Genomic DNA, 26,843 nt, shown 5'->3' on the forward strand with positions numbered 1-26,843 from the left:
TCTACGCCTCCATTTTTATGAATAATAAAAAAAGCTTGTGGGTGGGGAAAAGCATCAAATATCCTGTGAGAGAACAATAACTAATTTGATTATTGCAAGGAATCCTGAAACAGATTAAGAGATTTTCACGATGATTAATGCTGTGCGACATGAAATGTGGATGATGAGTGAATGGTAGCTACTCATAATGCATTGTATTACATCTATTATGTAGTTGCTCTTGATGTTTACTGTAACTGAGAATGACCAAACGATCTCCAGGCAATTTTCAGCAGTATGAAGCTTGATAGTAGTTCAAACGACGTTGTATAATTTAAATTATGCTTTACTGTTTGTAAAAAGTTGAACTTTCAGAACCAGTGATGTGACACTCACAAGATAAGAGGATGTATAGAACACCAGAGCCACAACAAGTGATTTAAATGTCAGAGAGACGGCGTACATGTAGGCCCAACAGCGCCCTCTTGCGACAGTGTTACACAACGTTCAGTCGGTGTGGAGCCATCACAGGAAGTGAAAACATGTAGTGAAGTGCCACTTTGCCTCGCCGACATCACAGGGTGGAATATCAGAGAGTACCAGCATGTGAGTGCATTCCATCAGGGTAGAATGATTCATCTCTGGGAGACGGGTCTGTCGTTCGTGACATCGCGGCTCGTATGGGGCATGATCCTTCCATAGTGAGGTGTGTGTGTGTGGAAACGTGGGGAGAAGGGAGCAGTACACAGTGTCGACAGGATGTTGGACGCCTCAAAGTGGCCAGAGCTCTAGGTGACAGCCATCTCGTCCTCTTGGACAGAAGAGCTTGATCCTCAAATCTGGCATGACACAGCATTTCTACGGGGCGGACATGCGTGTGTCGACTGTTGGACGCTGGGATGGACTGGTGGCATGCACGCCATTCTGTCGGCTTTCAATGAGAATAACCCGTCAGAAGTGCAGACTGCAATGGACATCGAACGACACTAGCATGGCGAGTGGCAAAATATAGTGGTTTTGGATATGTTCCATTTCATCTTTTCCTACAGTGCTGGTTGCGTAAGCGTTAGGCACCGCTGTAGTGAACGCCTTCGGCTAGATTGCATTACTGTGTGTGGCAAAGCGGACAAATGCCAAGTGCCTATAACATGCGACCTTCTATGTCTTGAGGGCAATCTGAACAGCTACCGCTGTCTTACAGCCGAGACCAAGCAACTCCTGCAGACCATTCCACATCCCATATTTCAGCAGAACAACGCCCAGCCACAATTGGCGAGGAATGTGCAAGCCTTGTTCGAAGAATGACGGATACCACATCCCATTCACGTGATATGTAGATTATCGAACATGTCTTGGAGATGGTCGGTCGGCAAGTTGTTTGTTCAGGTCCTCCTCCAACCAGAGTCGATGCTTTGTGAACACACCTACAATCCGCGTGGTAGAGTACTCAACAGTCCATATTCAGATGCTTATTGATTTCATGCCACGACTTCTAGCGGCTCTGCTGCCAGCATTTGGTGGTGCTATTCCATATTGAATTTCCATAGTCACAGTGCATGTGCAGGTCCGTAAATCATATCATTTTTTTGTGTCATGTCCCTAATGGTGGAATAAGTTTCATTGTGATCACAATTCTCGTTCTTGGTGTTTCACTACCTTCAAAGAGTAGTGTATATAGCAAAAAATATAGTTTCATTTGGTAACAATTATCTTGGATCACCAAAAACAGTTTTTACTATAGTAAAGTGCCGTAAACAATGTGCACATTCACGACAGTGGACATAGCACGCATGTTCATACAGTAATAACTATGTTGAATGATTTTGCAAGCATTGGCAAATACAATATCAACATTCATACGCCTTCGCTTTCTTGGATGAATGGACAGTGTGACCCTTTGTCCGCGAATGTTTAATGGCAGAGGTGGTCAGGGCATCACCCCTCCTGTGCTAACCTCTTCATCTCAGAGTAGCAATTGCAACTATGTCCTCAATTATATACTGGATGTATTCTAATCTCTGTCTTCCTAGACAGTTTTTGCCCTCTACAGCTCCCTCTAGTACCATGGAAGTCATTCCCTCCTGTCTTAACAGATTTCCTATCATCCTGTCCCTTCTCCTTACCAGTGTGTTCCACATATTCCTTTCCTCTCCGAATCTGCAAAGAACCTCCTCATTCATTACCTTATCAGTATACCTAATTTTCAACATTCGCCTGTAGCACCACATCTCAAATGCTTCGATTCTCTTCTGTTCCCGTTTTCCCACTGTCCATGTTTCACTACCTTCCAATGCTGTACTCCAGACGTACATTCTCAGAAATTTCTTCCTCAAATTAATGCCTATGTTTGATGCTAGGAGACTTCTCTTGGCCAGGAATGCCCTTTTTGTCCCTGCTAGTCTGCTTTTGATGCTTTACTGCCTACGTATCAGAATTCCTTAACTTCATCGTCAACTATTTCATCTACTTCGTCACCATCAATCCTGATGTCAAATTTCTCGCTGTTCTCATTTCTACTACTTCTCATTACCTTCGTCTTTCTTCGATTTACTTTCAGTCCATACTCTGTACTCATCAGACTGTTTATTCCACTCAGCAGATCATGTAATTCTTCTTCACTTTCACCCAGGATAGAATGTCATTAGCGAATCGTGTCATTGATATCCTTTCACCTTCAATTATAATCCCACTCCTTAACCTTTCTTTTATTTCCATCATGCTTCTTCAATGTACAGATTGAACAGTGGGGGCGAAAGGCTACATCCTTGTCTTACACCCTTTTTAATATGAACACTTCGTTCTTGGTCGTCCACTCTTATTATTCCCTCTTGGTTGTTCTATATATTGTATATGACTCGTCTCTCCCTATAGCTTACTCCTACTTTTTTTTAGAGTTTCGACAATCATGCACCATTTTACATCGTCGAACCTTTTATTCCAGGTCGACAAATCCTATGAACGTGTCTTGATTTTTGTTTAGTCTTGCTTCCATTATTAGCCGCAACGTCAGAATTGCCTCTCTCGTGGCTTTACCTTTCCTAAAGCCAAACTGATCGTCATCTAGCGCATCCTCAATTTTCTTTTCCATTCTTCTGTATATTATTCTTGTAAGCAACTTGGACGCATGAGATGTTAAGCTGATGGTGCGATAATTCTCGCACTTGTCAGGTCTTGCCGTCTTCGGAATTGTGTGGATGATGCTTTTCCGAAACTCGCCAGACTCATATATTCTACAGACCAATGTGAATAGTCGCTTTGTTTCTACTTCCCCCAATGACTTTAGAAAGTATGATGGAATGTTATCTATCGCTTCTCCCTCATTTGACCTTCTCCAAAGCTCTTTTAAATTCTGATTATAATACTGGTTACTCTATCTGTTCTAAATCAATTCCTTTTCCTTCTTCTGTCACATCAGACAAATCTTCCCCAACAAAGAGGCTTTCAATGTATTCTTTCCACCTATCCGCTCTCTTTTCTGCATTTAACAGTAAAATTCCCGTTGCACTCTTGATGTTGTCACCCTTGCTTTTAATGTCACCGAAGGTTGTTTTGACTTTCCTGTATGCTGTGTCTATCCTTCCGACAATCATTTATTTTTAGATGTTTTCACATTTTTCTTGCAGCCATCTCGTCTTAGCTTTCTTGCACTAACTATTTATTTCAATCGTCAGCTACTTGTATTTATGTTTTCGTGCGTTTACCGGAACATTTTTTATACTTCCTCCTTTCATCAATCAACTGAAGTATTTCTTCTGTTACGTATGGTTTCTTCGCAGTTACCTTCTCTGTACATATATTTTCCTTCCTAACTTTTGTGATGGCCCTTTTCAGAGATGTCCAGCCGTCTTCAGTTGTACTGCTTATTGAGCTATTCCTTATTGCTGTATCTACAGCCTTAGAGAACTTCAAGCGTATCTCGTCACTTAGTACTTCCGTATCCCACTTCTTTTCGTATCGATTTTTGCTGACTAATGTCTTTAACTTCAGCCTACTCTTCATCACTACTATAATGTCATCTGATTCTATATCTGCTCCTGGGTACGCCTTCCAATCCAGTATCTGATTTCCGAATCTCTGTGTGATCATGATGTAATCTAACTGAAATCTCCCCGTATCTCCCGGCCTCTTCCAAATATACCTCCTCCTCTTGTGATTCTTGAACAGGGTATTGGCTGTTACTAGCTGAAACTTGTTACAAGACTCAATTAGTCTTTCTCCTCTCTCACTCCTTGTTCCAAGCCGATATTTTCCTGTAACCTTTTCTTCTACTCCTTCCCCTACAACTGCATTCTACTTCCCATGACTATTAGATTTTCATCCCTCTTTACATACTGTATTACCCCTTCAATATCCTCATACACTTTCGGTATCTCTTCATCTTCAGCTTGGGTGTGTATCTGAACTAGCGTCGTCGGTGGTGGTTTTCTGTTGATTCTGATAAGAACAACTCTGTCACTGAACTGTTCACTATAACACACTCTCTGCCCTACCTTCCTGTTCATAACGAATCCCACTCCTGTTATGCCATTTTCTGCTGCTGTTTATATTACCCTATATTTATCTGACCAGAAATCCTTGTCTTCTTACCACTTCACTTCACGGACCCTTTGCATTTTCCTTTTCAGATTTTCTAGCTTCCTCCCACGTTCAACCTTCTGACATTCCACGCCCCGACCCGTAGAACGTTATCCTTTCCTTGATTATTCAGTCTTTTTCTCATGGTAATCTCCCCCTTGGCAGTCCCCCCCCCCCCCCTGGACATACGAATGGGGGACTATTCCGGAATCTTTTGCCAATGGAGAGATCATCGCGACCTTTCTTCAATTACAGGCCACATGTCCTGTTGATAAACGTTACGTGTCTTTAATTCAGTGGTTTCCATTGCCTTCTGCATTCTCATGCCGTTGATCATTGCTGATTCTTCCGCCTTTAGGGGGAGTTTTCCACACCTAGGACAAGACAGTGCCCTGAAACTCTGTCCGCCTCTCCGCCCTCTTTGAGAAGGCAGTGTGCAGAATGAGGGTGGCTTCTTATGCCTCAGACGGGGTGTCACAACTAGCAAAGATGTAGGCAAGTCTGGAATAAAACAAAATTATTCCTCGCGCGAACAAACAAATAACAGTTTTTCAGTGACAATCTAACTTAAAATTCCCGAATCCCAAAAACGAAAAATTAAGTGGCTGGCCATTTCTAGATTTAAAGAAATTATACCTCCATAATACAATGAGAATGTTGCTAATTTAGTGTTAGAGAAAATAAGGTTTGTTGCTGCGACTACCGCCTCTGTAGTGGATATCTCCGTGAAACCAGGTAAATCAAACTATATACTGTACTGAAGTAGTGAATGGCATTTGAAGTCGCCATTAAACGTCAATGGGGGCTCTGGAGCCATCACGTGGAGTGTCCAGTGAACACACTCCCATCCAAAACGTGTGAAAAGGCAGGATTTTTGTTAGTTAGCACAGTAGATGCAAGGAAGAATGAGAGTTTATTGGACTCGGATTCATAGGTGTCTGATAAATTTCAACGTCAGAGGCAACTGGTAGTCGGGTCCACCACGATGTAGGTCAAAAAGTGTGCGCAGATTTCCGGGGTTGCGGAAAAGTTCTGACTGATGCAGGCAGTATTAGGGTTAGATTTGTTACTTGAACGTCAAGCAAAATGGACTGATGTGCGGATGGTAGACCTCGTAGGGACGTCTGGGGTACGGGAAAAATACTGTGGCTGAGTAGTTATTAATTTTCCTGTAAATATGTTGTGTTTAGTAGATCCACTACAGGTAAATGAGGAATTAGAAAAAGTGCGCTGAAGTGTTATACGAAACCTGCAGCTACACAAAGTAGTGCTAATTGGTGTAGATAACTTTGGGAATCTGTGAACGAAATTTTGTAGGGGTTTTATGGTCGCCAGTTCGGATACCTTGCAGGAGGATGATTTATGTAGGTCAAATTCAACTAGGTCTACAGTTACATGACTGCTCTGCATATCACTCAAGTTCCTGGCAAATCTTGATGTTTCTCATACTGAGAAAATGGAAGGAGCGATCTATATTGAACTTCCAAAAAAATTCATACCAAAGATCGCATTAATTAATATTTATTGTTGGCGACTGGTTTCAATAGTTGAGGAAAAATGTTTTTGGTTATAAATCGAATTCTGTTCTGAGGTTACCACTCGTAAAATGTCTTCATTGTGGCGCAGAAAGTAAAACCACAAACAGATGAGAAGCATCTTTGTGCATGTTAGCATGTTCACGCACGGAGCACACCACGAAGGCTTGATAATTTTTACAACGCACGATATATAGTGAAAATGCATATTTGTACATATGTTTACATTTACCTGAAAACTTGTATAAATTACCAATACATCTAAGCCTTAGTATACATCATTGTCCAGAACGTCACATAAATGCAGGTGCGCCGAGTCATAAAGTTAATGTGATATGAGTTGGTTCCATTAATATAGAATGCCATAAGGACCAAGCAGCTCACTAAGACTGCAAGCTATTTCAATTCTAATGCAACCATAATCTCTTGTGACAGTCACATGCAAGCAAACAAAGCTCAGAATTTGTATTGTGGCACCACTTACACTGCAAAATAATGTATTAGAGCAACTAGGTAAATACTTATTAGTAGGTCATGGGGATGCCTGCACACATACAGGATGGGATGTTAAAGGACTGGACGAGTGGGGGATTGAATGGTCAGGGCGACGGAATGTCAGTTCTACGGGGCCGGTTTCGATTCCCAGCTGGGTCGGAGATTTTCTCTGCTTATTGAGTGGGCGTTGTGTTGTCCTAATCAACATCATTTCATCCCCACCGACGAGAAATTCTCCGACGTTGCGTCAAATCGAAAGACTTGCACCCGGCGAACGCTCTACCCGACTGGAGGCCCTAGTCACACGACGCCCAAAAGACGGATCAACTTTTGCTAATAACAAAAGGCAACTTTAAAACGAACTCAGAAAAGAAGCAAATCAATAATTTTCTTTAAGATTACAGGAACGTTCTTTAAACGGCCTGAATTAAACACCAAAACACATCGATAACTAATAAAAATTTCTCAAAATCAGGTACAAATTCAGAACCGAAGAGTGTAAATAAGATTGGCAAAATGGCTCTGAGCACTATGGGACTTAACTGCTGAGGTCATCAGTCCCCTAGATCATTGAACTACTTAAGCCTAACTAACCTAAGGACATCACACACATCCATGCCCGAGGCAGGATTCGAACCTGCGACCGTAGCGGTCGCGCGGTTCCAGAATGTAAAGCCTAGAACCGCTCGGCCACGCCGGCAGGCTGAATAACATTGGCTCTGGCATTAATGGGGACCGGCACACCTCACAATAACAGTAGTCTGGCTGAGACACTCAAATTAGCTGCTTCTAAAACACATAAATCACACAACACCCAGACCATCTATCAGAGACCAGACGCACCTGACCGTCTGCTTACACACTCCTCCTTTCCAGCTCACCAGTTCAACTACAAGAGAGTTATTGCATGTGTGCAGCCACTGAAAACTCATTACCATATCTGCACCCTCTCTCGCTAAAGGTCACACCATTTGCAAGTCAGACACAATGTATCGGCTCTCGGCACTGCTCAGCCTCCTCCTCCCCCCTCCCCCCATAAAACTCAACCCCCATGGTAGGGTTTACAGGTACTTAAAACTTATGTATATGGAACCACCAGATTTCACCTGTCTCCTCATTTCTGATCCAAAGAATGACAAGGGTCATCATCTTGAGGACGCACCATGAGCGCACAAAACTTGACGTCAGCTTACGTCACTTGCGCTGTCTCGTTCCGCAAATTTCTTCACAAAAAGCAAGTGGTTCACCTTGATGTTCCCTGGACGTCGGCCATGGTTGCACCATGCCACTTATATTTCGTGGGACCTTTCTATGTAAACATTAGTCCAACACCAGTTGCCCCTGAGGGCTTCAGTGGCGATCTCCTAAGGCAACAAGCTGGCATTGGATAACAGGTTATATAACGGGCAATTCGGCAGATAAAGAAACATGTGATGCTGGGGTTGGCTAATGATCTTCATGCCTTGATGTGTTAAACGCAAAATTTAACCATGGCACGGAATCATAGCATTTTCTCTGGTCTTCACCATGATATATACTCAGTAAATCTGTAACTTTCCCATTAAATTTGTATGCAAAGAATGGCTAATGATAGTAGAGTGGTGTTGTCGTGTGTAATCACATGTTGAAATCGGAGTTTCTGAAACTCCCACTAATGAAATCGTGGAGCACTGTCGCTTATGAGAATCTTGGAAGGCCCAAATCCCAGAGCATTGTCACTTACGACAGTGATAGGAGGCTCAAACACGGAAAATATTTTTCTGAGATGTTTATTACCGGCACCGCCTGTCATAGCACCTGCACTCACCTCTCCATTCGGTTCGAGCCAGACAAATCGGGAGAAGGCATCTTTGGCCATACATAATTGATAAACGCTGCAGCAACCCCTCTACAACCTTTGGAATTGGTTTTGGCAACTTCCAGTGAGCGTCAACGAACTGGATGCGCAGGCGACTGGCCTGTGCTCTCTGTCTCTCTCCTGCAATAGCGCCACTGGCCCTGAATTGGAGGCGCAGGTTTAAAAGATGAGAGGATGTTCTAAATCTAGGCCCACCAACACGAGAGCTTAACTTAATGCAGTCTTCAAGTCATCGACGGCTCCCTGCACTGATCCACAATTGTGCTCATATCCTCAAACAATGATGGCCATGTCAAAGACTGCTTAATCTTGTGCATCGTTTTGTAATTTGCCAGATTATGTCCTAAAACGAACTCAGTGTCAGGATACAGCCAGTACCAGCAGCCGGGGCAGTCAAGTCTAAGTTCCCAACCTTCCTAGTATGGGATCAGAAAATCACTTTTTTCATCTCATATCCTGGGATATCTTCAGCAGTTTCCAAACCACGCTTCGTGATCCTCTATTCCAGGTAATGCTCCTACTGCTCACCTAGCTCAGCATACAAATTTGACACCTCGGTAAGCACCGCACTAACAACCTCCCCTCCACCTGAACCCTAGGTGGAAGAGCCCTCACCCTCTTCCCACAAACACTCGACCACGTCCGCTATCAGGTTGTCCTGTCCTCTTGTATGCCTGACGGAGAATTTGGAAGTGAATAACCGCACTGTCCGATGGGCAATGCACCCAGTTTTATGAGGTTGTGCCAACACCAAAGTGAGGGCATCACCAAAGTGAGGGCATGGGTTTCCGTCTGAAGCATGAATAATAGAAAAATTAATTTCCCAGTGGCAAACACTAGATATTTACTTTCAGTGGGCGTCAACGAACTGGATGCGCAGGCGACTGGCCTGTGCTCTCCGTCTCTCTCCTGCAACAATACCGCCACTGGCCCTGAATTGGAGGCGCAGGTTTGAAAGATGAGATGATGGTCTAAATCTATACCCGCCAATACCAGAGCATTATTTAATGCAGTCTTCAAGTCATCGAAGGCTCCCTGTTGGCTCTCTCTCAGTCTCAACGGTTCCCCTTTCCATCGTAACAAATTTAAAAGCCTTGTCAATTCATGGAATTTGTAAATGAATTTTAAAAAAATTAACCATTCCCATGAACCTCGCTATTCTCCTTTTAGTTATAGGAGACTAAAAGTGGTATACAGCCCGAGTTCGTGAGTGTTCAACTCACTCTGTTGGCCGGGACCAGATGCCCTAGGAAAGATATCTCCTGAAGCGCCACACAACTGGACCTGACGGTGGTGTTAGAGATGTTTGGAAATGATGTACTGTAAACCACTACGTCATCCAGGTAATTTTACGCAAATCTGAACTTAATGTTGTCCATCCCCGAATCCAAGAGCCTAAGTAAAACAGCCGCACTCGTCGACAACTTGAAGCGCAACCAAATAACTCCAAGTTCCAATCGATGGTAAATGAAGTGGTCACATTGGCTTCCTCCGTTAGGAGAATTTGGTAATATGCTTGGTTCAAATCGGCCACAGTGAAATGCCGAGCCCCTACGAACCAAGTGAGCCAGTGATATAAATCTGAAAGAGGAACAGACTCCGGAATCACCTTATGATTCAAAACCAGATAATCAACTAGTCGTGTATATCCCCCACCATTACTGTTTGCCACCAAGAAAATGTTAGAGACAGAAGGAGGTGTAGAGTAAGGACTAATTCCCTCATTCGGCATATTTTCCATTTTCATTTTAGGAAGCCACATAATGTAAGGGGACTTCCTACCTGGTACCTCATCCGACGGCCAGATACGATATGCAGTTTTATTGGTCACACATAATCCATCCGTCGCTGTAACACCTTGAGCTTCTTCCCTGGACAAATGAGTCACATCAGATCCACCGTAATTAGCTGCTGTGGAATACCACCCGAGAATTTGTAGTGCTGACACAAACGAAACCTTACACATGGACAATTTGAAATGGAAAACCGCCGTGAATGATTCAGAACTAACGTAGTCCTTTGACAAAAACAGATCCTAACAACAAGTGAATGCGCAAACCTTTCGCCACCAACACCTCGAAGGGTCAGGAAAAACGCCATTCCTACAGGAAACCATCAACAACAAAGTCAAAGCGAGAGGCTAGACATCAACCGCGATAAAGGTTCGCGTGGCGGGGTTGTAAGGCCGGCCGGTGTGGCTGAGCGGTTCTAGGCGCTACAGTCTGGAACTGTGCGACCACTACTGTCACAGGTTCGAATCCTGCCTCGGGCATGGATGTGTGTGATGTCCTTAGGTTAGTTAGGTTTAATTAGTTCTGTCTAGAAGACTGATGACCTCAGACGTTAAGTCCCATAGTGCTCAGAGCCATTTCTGTGTCCATGTCCTGCACAATAGTGGCTACCACCTCAGACTTACAGCTGGACATAAACTACTAGTGCTGCCGTTCTAAACTCCTGTAAAGATTCAGTCAATGGCTCTCACCTGTTTAACAGAAGAAAGATTTTGGTTAAACAAGTAGTTCTTAAGCCTGGCTGGTAACCACTCCTTCAAAATCCTAGTGCGCATTTACCCCATGGTCTGTCAGGACACTCCATGAAACCTTGAACACACTAACCTGCCTGTCTGAATTTACAGAAAACCATAAAAATTTTACTAGTTGTTGCATAGTGTTGATGGCAAGGTACTCCACTCCTTTCAGCACTCTTAAACAGCCTGGCCGGAGTGGCCTTGCGGTTCTAGGCGCTATAGTCTGGAGCCGAGCGACCGTTACGGTCGCAGGTTCGAATCCTGCCTCGAGCATGGATGTGTGTGATGTCCTTAGGTTAGTTAGGTTTAATTAGTTCTAAGTTCTAGGCGACTGATGACCTCAGAAGTTAAGTCGCATAGTGCTTAGAGCCATTTGATCCATTTGAACCACTCTTAAAAGTGGATTTTGAAACTTAAGAAAACGACATGACTCACTATCCGCACTCCGTCTCCCTGTGGCAAAAGAATCTTCCGATTTATCTGATAACAATGCATTTGTCTTCCTCTCTCTTGTCTGCACTTCTTGCCCATTCTAAAGCACTAAATTTTATTTGTAGCGTCATTACTTTACTTTTCAGTTCACTGACCCTCGCCTTCGCAAATCTGATACTACCAGCCATAAATCCAATTAGATGAAACCAGTGCGGGATCTGAACCAGCATTCGGTACACCTGTGCTCGTGATAGCTGGTCACCCAGTAGGAACGTGAGATTTTTCTCAGGACCGGAAGAAAGCGGCGTAGCTGTCCAGCACGGCACTCACCTGACCAATAGATTCCCTAGTAACCTGTACCAGACGACGGAGACGTAGCCACAGCTTCCGGACGGGTCCATTCCCCTACTGGCGGTGAATATGCAACTCTTAGCTGAGTTGTTGGTTCTTCTGGCGGCCTATCCCCGTCACCAGGTCAGATCCTATATCACCACCGAGTGCACCTAGAAAAGGAACATAAAGTACATTCTGACATTAAAAAAAATTACCAGAATTATTGGTACAAAAATTGCTCCAACAGATTCCTTGCTTAATATTGATCAGATAAATTTTAATATAAACAGAGATCAGCTTTCAAATAACTCTGAAACATTAAGTGGGAAAATTGTATCGCAATTAAAATCTCTAATCTCTTATAGGATTTCCAACAGCAGTACAAGCTGTATGTTTCAACAGAGCTGAAACTACCTTAAGCACCCTGAATTAAACATCAAAACACATTAACAAAACGTAACAATTACTCAGTATCAGGTACTAAAGCGTCAAATAGACTCCAGAGCAGAGGAGCATAAACAAGATTGGCCATGGCGTACTGGGGAACGACACGCCTCACAATACGCTGGCCGACACACGCAAATTAGATGCTTCTAAAGCACACGAAGAACAAAATTTAAAGCAGAGAACAGATACATATAATTATATTGTAGCAATCTACAGACATCTGTGGCCCACAGGCTAAACCAAGCAATTTATTTTTCTCTCGGTAGTTCAGAAAGAGAAGTCAATATGTATAGTAGATACTATATCCACACTTCAATGAACACTCGCACACTTTAGCAAGACCTCAACAACCACGAGAGTACATAGAACATACGACAGGAAGTGCAGTTACTTGGTCCGCGACTAACAGAATGCTTCTCACATAAGAAGCAAACAAATGGTTATTTAACAAACAGTGAACAACTCCCGTATGATTGTTTAAAAGGATACAGTTAAAGTTTAGCGTTGGGTGCTAAGACGAAGGACAAGAAACATTAGATTTGTAACTCAGCAAAACATTATGCACTTAGTCAAATGGTTCAAATGGCTCTGAGCACTATGCGACTAATCAGTCGCCCAGAACTTAGAACTAATTAAACGTAACTAACCTAAGGACATCACACACATGCATGCCCGTGGCAGGATTCGAACATGCTACCGCAGCAGTCGCTCGGCTCCAGACTGTAGCGCCTAGAACCGCACGGCCACTCCGGCCGGCTGCACGTAGTCATTAGAGGGAAATGACCAATAAACACCCTAGGATGATTTTCCCCAAGGGAAACTGAGCTTAGCCTATCGCGACGTCAGGTACCACTCGCAATAATAACGCCTTTCCGTCAGAAAAGTTCACTTCCATACGCTATCAAGCTCGCACTTAAACACGGCGGTGAAGACGCACAAAGAGGACTGCGTAACATGAAAACTACGCTCGAAGTACGTCACATGAGAACTGAATTCTGGCGTAACGTTCCAGAAGCTGCTCACTCGGTGTTTTATATGGAGCATCACGGAAAGGCTGCTTTTTGCTGCAAGTTGTTGGCCACTATCGTCCCTGGAGCTGGAAGCCAACAGCAAACCAAGCACACACGACCGCTTGCTTGGCACACTGCTTCCTTCCTGCCGGCGGATTCAACTCCACCCGAGACCGAAAGCGCGCGAGTGGCCACGAGAGACTCAGTTCTGTATCTGCAGATCGTCTGGTCAAATATCAGCCTACTTCATTAATTGATTGATTAATTTAGAGTTGTATGGGACCAAACGGAGAGGTCATCAGTCCCGCGATTCCATAGTTAGTCTCAGAGCCGCCCGGGGTGGCCAAGCTGTTGTAGGCGCTACAGTCTGGAACCGCGCGACCGCTACGTTCGCAGGTACGAATCCTGCCTGGGGCATGGATGTGTGTGATATCCTTAGGTTAGTTAGGTTTAAGTAGTTCAAAGTTCTAGGGGACTGATGACCTCAGACGTTAAATACCATAGTGCTCAGAGCCATTTGAACCATTATAGTCACAGAAGAAAGAGGGTCTGCTAAAACTGGACGGATACAGTCAGGTGAGTCAAATTATAAAATAATGAACACTAAACAACCACAGTAAAGACATAAAAGGTGATACCAAATCTAAAAAACTGAAAAGGTGGGTGGGGGCCGGTCATCGGGTCATAGACCGGGAAGACTGTAAGAGAAGTCGCATCCAGAACCAACCTGCCCTGCTCGGAGACTAAAGTAGAACATTACATCTGGAAATAAAAACCATTTTCATGGAGGATACTGAGGATCAGAACATGTAGCGGAACACGTAAGCAGGACGCAGAGCAGTATGTAAAGAACTGTGCGTAGTGCATGTTAAGAGCAGAGTTCTTCTGTGGAGATTACCGAAAGGCAGGAAAGTATTTGAGGTGATTGGTTGGACATATTGGATCAACTGCGGTAGAAAACAGTTGTAACTCCATTTGTGTTATCTATAATGGATCAGTTTTCGCGCTGCTTAGGAATGACAGCCATTCCGAATCAATGGTTACTAATTTGTTTATTGGGTACTCCAGAAATGCCGATATGGACTAAGGTACTAAGGTAATAAGAGAGTTTTGTCGTTTGTAACGAATTATTAAATTAAAAACGTATTCGTTACACCCACAATGGATCTATAACTGTACAGGGTGTGCGTATTGTGTATTGAAACGAGGATCCAGAAACGATGGAGAGGCTAAGTCCCCGCCATAGCCCTTAGTAGTTCACAACCCCACACCAGGCTACAGCAGTCGACTCACCCCACCGCCGCCCCACACCGAACCCAGGGTTATTGTGCGGTTCGGCCCTAAGTGGACACTCCCCCTCCCCTCGTCCCTCACCAGGGAACGTGTCATACCAGACGAGTGTAACCCCAATGTGGTAGAGTAATTATGGTGTACGCGTACGCGTCGGTGCAATTGCCGACATCGTGTAACTCAGACGGAATAAGGGGAAACAGCCCGCATCCGCCGAGGCAAATAGAAAACCGCCTTAAAAACTATCCACAGGCTGCCCGGCATACTAGACCTCGACACTAATCCGCCAGCCGGATTCGTTGCCCGGGATCGGCACGCCTCCCCCCTTCGGGAAGCAGCGCGTTAGACCACGCGGCTAGTTGGGGGGTGGGGGCGGAGGGCTACTGCACAGGTTACTCTATGGATGGAAAATGCCATCACCATTTGCGATAGCGAAACCGAGAGTAGGGAAAAACAGTGCATCAGTTCCAAATTTCCGCAAAGACTTCATGGACACTATGGCGCCATGGGCAACAGCTCTGGACGACAGGAGTGATTGGGCCCACAGAATTCCGAGTTGTTTATATACTGAGTTGGAGAATGGGTTATGCTCACGAGCACTTTCACTCTGAAGAGCAAAAATAAAAATAAATAATTATTTACTCGTTATCAACGTCTGTGTCACGTGGTCGGGATGACACTCCAATTGAAATGGAAACTGTAATTCGCTACCCGAAAATCAACCTTCTACATAAGACGTATTCGACATTTTCAGGACTCATTAGAAGGTTTACCATTGTTACGACATTGTTCAAAAATTCGGGAGGGGGCAACAAACGAAAAGTGGCACAACAATGCAAGCAATTCACTTCTGCACAGCCTGGTCGTACCTTGCCAAAGAGGAAGAGATCTGGCGTAGCAGTCACTAAAGGCAGAAATGAATCCTATGTGACAGATATATATCCAGTAAACTTTGTAACTTTAGAGGTATTTGAACATATCAGAACAAAGGACATTCTGTTAGTTATTGATAAAATGACTAATGCATTTATGGCAGCAGAGTGACTGCACCGGTGCCATAGGACCAGGTTGCGATATATATTTGTCCAAACTGTCTGAGTGGAGCGCACATAGGAGCATGCCTACCGGACGCCCGTAAAACACATATATTTTCAGAAAGTAGGACCTCTCTGTGGCTGGCCGCTGTGGAAGAGCGGTTCTAGGTGCTTCAGTCCGGAACCGCGGTGCTGCTACGGTAGCAGGTTCGAATCCTGCCTCAGTCATGGATGTGTGTGATGTCCTTCGATTGGTTAGTTTCAAGTAGTTCTACGTCTAGTTGACTGATGACCTCAGATGTTAAGTCCCACAGTGCTTACAGCCATTTGAACCATTTTTTAACCTGTGTGGGTGTACCCAGTGTATAATGTGGCGTCACCTGCTACGGGCAAGGACGCCCCAGGATAAGAGGACGACTGAAATTACGGACAGCGGCATACTGTTTAACAAGGCTCAATGCCAAACAGCAAGCTTTCACAGACTACGAAATGAACAACGGCTCAGAACCTAACGTGCTTTATGTTGAAACTACATGATAATCCTTTCAAAATACCACCAGTAAGGAATCTAACTTACCTGAGTGCAATACCTGATTCAACCACACTTAACTCCGATAATCTGTTAGCAGGGCAGACTGGACACATTACTAGGGAACAGTTCTTCCAGCATATTCAGCAACACCGCACAAGCACCAAGTAATGGGAATTCCGTTCTGAAGAACTTTCTTAATCCTAGCCGTCGCTTGTGTGACCTATATCCATAATCGTCGGGAAGCCATCCACTCATACAGTCGCCTAGATCAATGTCTATCAAGCCAGCGTGTCAACAACAAGGTATCCTATCATTGTGGGTGGACCAGCTGTGCGCTTTGTGATGCAGGGTACAGGGTAGAGCTCTGCAAGCGCGTGGTCCATCTGTGTAGTCTGCACGTATCTGCGGTGTGTCACAAGAACACAAATACATTTCGCGAACGTTGGCGGAAATCGTTGAATGTGACCGATGCTTTCTCCCCTAATAACACAAGCAAGCGAGTGCTTGGCTGCGGCCAGGCGGATGTCATGAGTTTCCCAGCAGCCACACGGGGATTACCCACTTGCACTCACTTTCAAATATTGTGCGAATTTGAACTGTGTGCATGTGAGATGCGCCTCGCTGTCCACGTGGGTTGGGCACATTTATTCCAATGACAATGACGAATAGAGATTAAAAATTATTATTCGTTATTCATGAATAACAAAATGTTTATTGTACATATTGTTTATTTGCACAAATGAAAACAATTATTCCTCAGACGTGACTAAAAGTATTACGAGTGATAGATAAATATGACCCAGTGATATCTATAGCCCCAAGGCTTTGTCATTTACTAAACAAGTGTACTTTTCGTTGCTTCTAAATTTGTTTTCAAAACATCTATTTTTCTCAAACATCTGATTTACAAAGAATTGCCATTCTGGCACACCAAAGAAAATACTTTCTATACATGTAAAGTGCATACTAATGCGTATTATCTTCTGAAATCTTTATGTCGTGATAACGATACAAGGTTTTCAGTCACAATCGTCTTCAGAAAAAATCGACAAATCAGAAGTTTTTGTACATATTTTGTAGTGATTCCACGTCACATTCCATCTCCTAAAATCATATTCAAAGTAAAACATATCTTTTACGACATGATATGGCCTTTTAACTCGTGACATCGTTTTTTCAACATTTCTTTCCGTATTATATTGTGCTGCATCTCGTTATAGGCCTCCCTTGGTCATGGACAGCAACGATTTGTTTTTGAATTGTGATTTGGCATTGCAGAAATAGTGTTGTTTGGTGCAAGAAGGCAAAAAAGTCTTCCAGTCCTCTCATGACACTTTCTCGATAAAAAGTTGACAGTGTGTTGCAGTATTACGAACTGTTTTGCGTATCAAACCTACTCTTTCTTCTAGAGTTTTCCAGTCTCAAAGCTCTATGTAACTGCATTTACACACGTCATATCGAAAAATATTCAACGTTCTAAGGGAAAGCTTAATCAGAGTGAACCCTGAAACCTGTTTGAATGACTTTAAACATTCAGGAGCCTTTCCTAACCATTCTGAGAGATTTCAGGTTGAAAGTATGCTGATGTTACTCGTCAGCGGGCACAGAGTTCTTATTTGGTTCACTCATTCTGTAGCACTGCAAACACGACCAAACTGTGTAATTGTATCCAGAAGACACCCGTATCTGATAGTGTTATCAATGTAAAGAAGGTAATGAAAATTTACAGGTTTTAGCGGCTGAGTACACATTGTTGGCTACTTACGAAGCATCCTTGTGGGTGTTAGGAGGGGGAGGGGGAGAATTACTGACTGGTGCAGAAACAAATGAATATGGCCACATCGGTAACGTAAATGCTAAGGCCGTCTGCCTATAAGTATTTTTGTGTTTGATTTGTTACACTACAAATCAAGTAAATCCATGCTGAACTCGAAGGTTGTTTTGAACACTCCAGTGCTTTACTAGGTATGGCGGTGTGCCCTTGACTTCCTCCCGCTTCTGTACTGACAGGCAGTTAGAGGTAGATCTACATTTAAACATGTACTCCAAACCACAATGTAAACTGACAGCTTTTTTGTCAATGTTACAGGTGGAAGAAGATACAAATGACAGAAAATCATAAGACCAAACAAGGATCGAACCCAAAACCTTTGGTTTTGTAGTTTGAAACTTAAACCACCGAGCCACCATTAAAGTTTTGCTTACACGATAGAAATTGCACTCAGCCAATGGCAAATAATCAGTTACAGAATTCTGTACAAGAAGTAAAGAAAGAAAATAAGGTGGCATTACATTCGTTAATTAAGTTACAAGTAATATATTGACGAGTACCTTTGTTAGAACGAAATACTTATTCGTATAATTATCCAGAAAGAAGTTTATTCGAAAATTCCCATCCCTGCTTACCAGTATATATTGTGTACTTCTTTCCTGTATGCGTTAAATGAACTTTATATTATCAGTAGTGACGATTCATACTAGTTCATTTGCTCGATATACTCAGGAGAGCCTACTGAAATTTTTTGTTCATTATAAAAGAAGTACAAAGTGAAGTGCAAAATATTAATCAGTTCAGCATTAGTTCATCTGCTTTCAGTGAAGCGAATGAAGACTTCCACAGATAAATCTATGACCTTCAGTAACATTCAGTATTCGATTATCACTTTAGGTTTTCTTATATGTAATACTACCCAATCGCTTTAGTAACAAGGAATCTCAGGTATGCGGCATTCAATTTTCTCCTTTGGAAATATGCAAAGTCTACAGCTGAAAATAAAAAGTAATCTTAAATGTATACTAATGCTTGGCTCAGTAGTGGCGCTTCATTTTGGCAGGGCCACGCAGCCGTTGCCCAGCACGCGGTGGCTGAGAGGCGCATGGCGCTGAGTGAAACCGCGTGACACCCAGTGTGGAAACAGACCGCTACATTCTTCTGCATGCGCAGGTGAAGCGAGTGATGGACAGCGAGCGCTACTCACGTGGATTCGCCAGTGTACTAGTGTAGGCAAGGAAAACAAGCACATATAAAATGTGAACAGTGGTGTGAAGGAGAGGGAAAAACTATAGACACAGTACTCTCATGTGGTTTTAGTATTTCACAGGTTCAGAAGCACACTAGAAATTCTGAAGATCGAATTCCCCAAATAAGGGAGGCAACGTTTCAGATTGGCCTCAGGCAGGCCATCTAAACCAGTCTTGGTGTATGCAAGGTATCCATCTACTTATATAATCCTACTGCTGTGCTCTGCAATAATGCTAGGATAGAATTCTGCAACACGACATTCTATCAATAGTGGGGGACTAATTTGGTACATCCTGTAGCCCATGGGTGGGTTTGCCGCAGACCTGCGAGCCAGTTCCACCCTGTGAGAGTGTTTCCAGTCCGACCGGCAGAAGAAATTTTTTGGAGACATAGCAAAGACATATTTTGAGGTATAATTTATTGCCAGGGCATGTGGGCCACGCTAAAATAAGTTATTCCCTCGTATTAACGTCCCGGATGCCATACCTTCGAAATTATATGATATGGACGCTGCTATTGTGTCAATGTCAAATGTACACTGCATTATTGTAATGGGTTAAGTCTGTAAAATGTTTTAGTACCTTCGACTGTCAGGTTTTGAGCAGCTTCGGACATTTTGTGCAGTGCTAACAGCATACAATTAGTGCCTATCATCTACAATGGTAAAATTGTCACATGGAGGTTAATGGGCCCTAACACGTCAATATTATTGTTAAAACGCCAATACAGTGACTGTCTGAGGGGGACACTGAGATATTGTCAACACCGGTAATATTTATGAACAGTATTGATGCCGACAAAAATATTTTAAGTATTGCCATAAGGTGGTGTGCGTGTGGGGGCGAGTACTATCCGTTAACAATTCGCCATTCTGTTGTTTGCATTTTTCCAGTTTGACTTCTGTCTACTACTTCCCATACATGCAAAGTTCAGGCGACGTAGACTTTTGAACTTTTTAAAATGAACAAAGTAACGATGGTTTAATTTGTTAGGTGTTACAGAAACAACCCAGGCCTAGGCGATCGGTGACAAATTAGTTTTGGGTAGTTAAAAAAAAAGTTTGCTAATTGTGTTTGTGGGTGGTAACACACTAAATTTCAAACATTCGAATGAGGTGATTGTGCCTAAAAATCGTAAACGTACTCCTAATTCCTTGTCGACTGGGATTCCCTATTTGCGTGTCGTATTTTGTTTTCCGTTCTTTCTCGTACTGACTATTAGCAAGTAATTTTTGTCGGTAGTGGGTGTATTAGAACACTGGAACTGTTGAAATGGGAGAATCAGCACCAGTCAGTAGCCTTTTTAGGCGACGTGTCAAGATCCCATCTTCACGAATTTGCGTTGTTTTATGTCACGTGAACATTGTTTGTTTAGTAATGGCGTTTCAGAATTTTGTAATGGAAGTTTTTAAGACAGCTATTGCAAAATGTAATAAGTAAAGAAACAATGATCACAACCTGTGAATAAATGTAACGGTCTGAAGATGTGTTCTACATAAAATGAGTGTATTCTCTAAACGCTGATTTGGGACATCGTTTGTTCATGAGGCACGTCGGGAAAGGGGTGCAATTTGTACCGGTGCATTACCAGGTAAACATTAATGTCAACAACAACAAAAATGTTCAAATGTGTGTGAAATCTTATGGGACTTAAGCTTACACACTACTTAACCTAAATTATCCTAAGGACACACACACACACACACACCCATGGACTCGAACCTCCGCCGGAACCAGCTGCACAGTCCATGACTGCAACGCCTGAGACCGCTCGGCTAATCCCGCGCGGCAAACATTAATGTCACAGACGCTATAGTTTTGATTTTATGCCCTATGAGCGGTTCTATCGTGTCACGGGATGAGAAGGGTCACGAGCTGAATTACGTGAATCCGAGCCAAGGGTCAACGAAGGTTGGCCATACCTGCTTAACCCAACACAGCGTTCCCTCAGCCAACGACATGAGAGTGGGCTGCCTTCTGTCGTAACAGACTCGGCCGTCAGGTAGCCCGCATGGTGCTAAGCTTCGAAACGGGTCTGCCGAGTCGTCGCTGGCGGCCCAGCAGCCACTGTCCTGTTGCCAGAGGATGCTGCTGCCTCAGCGTGCTCACCCGGCGCCCACTAGCCATGGCCAGTTCCTGGCCAGCATTCATCGATCTCTTGTTTCAAGTTCCAGTTAATAAAGAATGTTGTTGCTGAGAAAGCATTCTTAATTCTGTGCTCTCCGTGCTACCAGGCGATCGCATGCCTCAGCTCCGTCCTTCACCACTTTGGAGACAAGAGTGAAACTGGTTTCAGTACAGCAGTCGTAGCAAACGTGACTCCGCTAAAAGAGTAACTTAGTTTTTGGTCTTCTGAAGAGAGAAGATTTTACTTCACTGAGAAATTTCAACATACCACGTTACAGATAGATCAGCATATATCGTGAGTGACGTGGTACATTATAACGATACAGTGAGTATATGGCGTACTTTGAGGATCCTTAATGTTGATGGATTCTATTTTTTAGAAAAAAGTAATTTATTGTAATTGTATGCTTAGCCACAGTTAGCTGACAACAAACCAGCAGTCGTTACCCAAGAAGATGTAGCACCATCACCCTCATCAGAGGCTGCTCTAAGTGATGCACCAGGCATTCCCAGAATTAGAGAGTACCCCTTTCTCAGGCCTCGTTGCCGATTCAGCGTTAGGCCTTCTAGACTTCCTTCTGTATTTATCAAAGACAAAATTTTCTAAATACCTGCAAACGGCATTACTGAATAAGATCGCTTATAACTTCACGACAGCTGAGGCACCCATATGAGTGTACACATTAGATATTGAGAAAGCCACTATGGGAGAAAATATCTACATATATTAAGGATGACGTTCTGCTGCTGTAATGCAAAGAAATATTAATGTACTGCATCACAGAAATTAATCAGGAAGAAGATACAGTGAATAGATTATGTTTATATTTTCTATTGGATTATACTGCACAAAACACTTTTTGTTAAATGTACTGTCAGGCTATAGTGGACTGTTATTTTATCAACTAACATACTACATTTTCATACTTGTTTCAGGTTCCCACTGCAAACTACTCTGAAATAGACATTTCATTGAGTAGCAAAGCCTTCAGAGAAAGGATTGATTTCAATGAATTTCCTGATCCAACGTCTCCTATGGCGATCCTAAAATTTATTTTTGATATGGCTGAAATTGGGTGCGACGTTCAGTTTGATTTGGAGCCAATGAAAGAATTTATGAAGTAAGCTCAACGTGAGTTTCTTTATACAACAAATAAAATATGTTACAGGTGTTGCTAAATGAAGTGTATTGAGTATTAAAATATCAGTGAAACTCTCCTTTAGATGTCAGCGTGTGCCAGATGTTGTTCAGTTGTATGCCCTTTCAAAGTTTTATCAATTCAAAACGACAGCAGTTATGTCTTACATCAGGCTGGAATCTATCACACACAATAAAATTGCGTCATGGTCCCAAAGTAACAGAAATAATAACATTTCAGTAGGATTCTGAAGTAAACACCTAGTTCAGGCAGCCTCAATTTCGTGGCACTGTAGTCGTTTCAGCTACCCCAAGCTCAACAGGTCTCTCTCTGGCAGTACTCCATTTGCGGAATCGAAGAGGAACTTGATGTAAAATTAAATAAGACAAGGAAGCGCTGGTAGAAATTTCAAGATGGTTGTAATGTAAAAACAAATTTTAAAAGATCCAAAAAATTCAATAATCTAATGTTGTGGAATAATCCCAGTTCATACTTGTAACTCTGCCCTCATAACCTGTCCTGTATCCAACTAATCACAGTGCATGAAAGGCATTAAAATGAAACATTCAATCATACCAGTGCTTTCGTGCTATTGAAATGAAACATTCAGTCAAAATGTATCCCACAGCTGTCATTTTGGCAAAGCTTGAACATATCTATATAATATAATGTTTTTGCATCATGTTCAATAGTATTTATCCAAAGACTTAGATATAATATGCAATTTGCACATGTAACGTACGTTGGAAAACACACACACACACACACACACACACACACACACACACACACACATGCATTATCTTTATTCCAAGTGTTTCACTGATAACTCCACATTTAAAATATGTAAAGTGTCATGACAGTTTCTTCTCAGGCTATGTTAGTGCTGGTTCATAGAACTGACATCACCTGAAGACTTTACAAGTTCTTCTGTATTGCTTCACCTTAACAAGCACCATTCAAGTGGAAGAAGATAGTATACTGTGTTCTACAATAGAAAAATGTAATAATTAATAGTGACTGGCGATTACTCCTTTTTATTACAAGTGATTTAGCCTTACTCAAGATTATGTACATAAGCAAATTTCGAGAATGGCTGCAATAAGTACCTGTTAGAACTGTTATGCCACGTCTCACTTAAGGATTTAAAGTGCGTATTTCACGAACTAACTAACAAATTATACCAAACACCTAATCGAAATGGTTTAAACTACATGTAAAAGCACAAAATACAGTCATAGGCAAAGGAACTAACCAAGCACCATTGTAGGATGGGAAGAATGTGGTGGTGTGGCGGCATCTTTATTGCAATGTATCAATTAAACTGGAGAACTGGAAAATACGAAATGTTTGTATACAAAATTATATGAACAAACGTATGGGTGGGAGACGACTGAGATGAAATATAATCGAAGTCAACGATGGGAAAATTTAGAAATAAAAGGTCGCTATCTCGAAAATGCTGTCTTTGCAGGAAATTATTTCAAGTGCAAATTCAGAGAGGATGACTCTATCAAAATATAGTGACTGATCGAACACCCAGGGGTACACATTTACCCTACATTGTAACAAAGAGTGTTTCCAAAAGTGTCATGAAAAGATGGATATATTACATTTGCTAGTAGCTCATTTGGTGAAAGAGTGCAGAATGTACGACAAATGTTGATAATTAACAATGATGTTCTTCTATTGGTGTATTTGTATATCCATAAATTTGTAAACCATTTTCAATAGATATTGTATTGGCTTCCTACCTCCAAGTGGAAAAAGAACTGGCCAAGCTTACAAATTACTTTAAGCACAGTATGTGGCACCTTTATGTGGTTTGTAAACATAGCTATATATGGAACATTTTGTTTCAATTGTCCTGGTACATGATGATATATAGGACAGTTTTTTAAAATATTGCTATAACATGGTCATGTATGGAAGGGTGGAGTGTCATGTAATATGATATGTCATGTAATATGATATTATTTAGTAGTTGGTTAGAGAAAGAAAAGGAAAAAAGCCCATAAACGTTTTAGAAAGACTTAGCATCACAGAGTCGATCGGTAAATGTTACATACTTCATCAAAGCTTTGTTTTGCACATAATATGAAGTCTTCATAGATCAAAGGTAATAAAAAGAAATATTAATTTTTCAATAACATTGATATTTTTACCTAATTTAAAATTAGGTACATTGCCATCTTCCCCCCTAAACTGATGATTGGTGAGGTGAAGCATTAGTGGAAATTTTTAAGAAGCATGAAGTGATGAAAGTTCACTCTATGTACCACCAATAACCTACAGGTTGTCTCAAGTAGATGTATTATTGAGATGTCCATATCTTTACGTTCTTGGACAAGAAACTGTCACTATGGCGCTTAATTTGAGTCATGTTTTAGACATCTAGTGAAATATGATTAGAGCATTGTGACACATGACTCTTCCAATAGGTGGCACTCATAAAATAGAAATTCTGACTGCCTATGAGTTAGTGTACTTCCCTGCTTATTGTACAATTTTGGCCAACATGTGTTTTGTACATTAATCGGCTTTGTCACTTCATTTTTGTACAAATCTCTTTTTAAGCCTAGAATGAAAGATCAACTATTACTCTTTAAATAACATGATTGTTATGAATAATTGCCAGCTAAACTGCTATGTAAGTTATTGATATTTTGTGTCATTTATGGTGAGTCCATTTTGGCATACTGCAATCATCAGGTGCTCTGTAACTTCATAAGTGAGTGATGGTTTTAATATAATTGTCTGCAACTATGATCTGCAAAGTTATAAATATATAATGGTCTGTAACTATGATCTGAAAATCTGTAATGCATCTATAAGCCTTTCTACCTTACATGTAAGATCGTTACTGTCATGTCCTGTCTTTTTCAGAATTATTCCTTTCTTCTAGGTTGTCATTGGATATGTATATCGGATTTTAGTTGGTTTCCATGTATGCTACTTTTCTGGAAACTTGGATGACAGTGGATAAGCGATATTACATGATTACATGATTACATTACAAATAAGTGTTGAGTGAAATTTGATTGTTTTTTTATAATTTTTATAGGTTTGGTTATATTTATCTTTTTGCCTAGAGTTTGTTTAAGTTTTGAGTTTTTTATTTTAAATTTTTAGTTCTTTATATTATTAATTTTTAAAATGTAAAATAATTTTAATATGTCAAATAAAAAAGATTAAAAATACAACAAAATTAAAAAAGTAAAAAAAAAATCTCAGATAAAACTAAAGCAAATTCTACATGGAAACATAACTGGAACCAAACCTATAAAAATAATAAAAAACCGAATTTCACAATCACTTATTTATAATGGTTACTACGTAAACATGTAATATCGCTGATCCATTGTCATCCGAGTTGTCAGAAAAGTAGCATACATGGAAACCAACTAAATTCCGATGTACATCCTCAGTGTACATCTAGGAGAAAGTAATAATTCTTAAAAAGACAGGACGTGACAGCAACAATGTTACATGTAAGGTAAAAACACCCAATGACGCAAAACAGCTTTTCAGACCATAGTTACAGGACATTATATTAAGACCATCGCTTACTTATGTATTTACACTGCACCTGATGTTGGCAATATGCCGCAATGGTCTCATCCTGAATGATATAAAAAAATAAACAACTGACATAGCATTGTAGTTGGCTATTATTCATGGCCCAAAAACGAAAAGCAGATATTACTCAGAGCACACTTCATGTGTTTTGAACTATTATAGAACAATTTATGCATTGGAATATCGCTGGGTCTTTTTCGTTTCAGCATCTAAAGTTATATTTTTGGCATTAGTTTCCACAGAACACATTTTCTGATGTGTGAAGATGTAATTGTGCCTTATACCAAATATGTTGCAGAAATTACTATATGGTCATGCACAAGCCTTATATAATGTATAAGTTAATAACATAAACATTGTGTGTTCATGTGTTTCATTTTTTTTTGATTGGCACCAATTTATTTTCTTAACATGCATATATCTTTGAACTTGGCACAATTTGCCACAATGCAGGTGAGTCTTACATGTGATTTTCGTAGTTACTGCTAGTTATTCAGATTAAACATGGCACCTACATACTGACTGCTTGTTTTCTATGTATGATTTGAATTTGCCCCAATATGACATCTTTGTGAAAGGGGTGTAGCTTGTGACATCGTTGCCAAGAGGTGATGAGGTCCTTGATAAGTGGACACAGCTAGTCATGTTATGGGCAGCGCTTTGACCTGCTCACTTTGCAAAAATGAACTAAGTGTGCCAGAAGATACATAGCCCTTCTACTCTTGTTCAGTGGAAAATGAAAGGATGAATGTTGAGAATTGCTACTAAAAGCTGGAACACAAATGAATGGAGAAGGAAACCTTATTCCAACTGAGATAAAATAAAAATGGATGTAAATGAGATCTGTAGCTGTGCAAGTAGATGAAAGGATAAAGGATTAAGTTTCGAAATTTTAAAATATGCAAGGTGAAGGCATGTAACTAGAGACCA

The 26,843-nt window shown here is 41.6% G+C and overlaps 1 protein-coding gene across 1 annotated transcript in view; it reads left to right on the forward strand.

The window, feature by feature from the left end:
- LOC126354653 (UDP-glucosyltransferase 2-like) overlaps positions 1-26,843 on the forward strand; it is a 43,424-nt gene that overhangs the window by 209 nt on the left and 16,372 nt on the right. Inside the window, exon 2 of the mRNA XM_050004429.1 lies at positions 22,132-22,316. Within this exon, the coding sequence (XP_049860386.1) occupies positions 22,132-22,316 (185 nt within the window). The remainder of the gene's footprint in view (positions 1-22,131; positions 22,317-26,843) is intronic.

This window comes from Schistocerca gregaria, chromosome 3 (assembly GCF_023897955.1).
Source record: "Schistocerca gregaria isolate iqSchGreg1 chromosome 3, iqSchGreg1.2, whole genome shotgun sequence".
Lineage (NCBI taxonomy): Eukaryota > Metazoa > Arthropoda > Insecta > Orthoptera > Acrididae > Schistocerca > Schistocerca gregaria.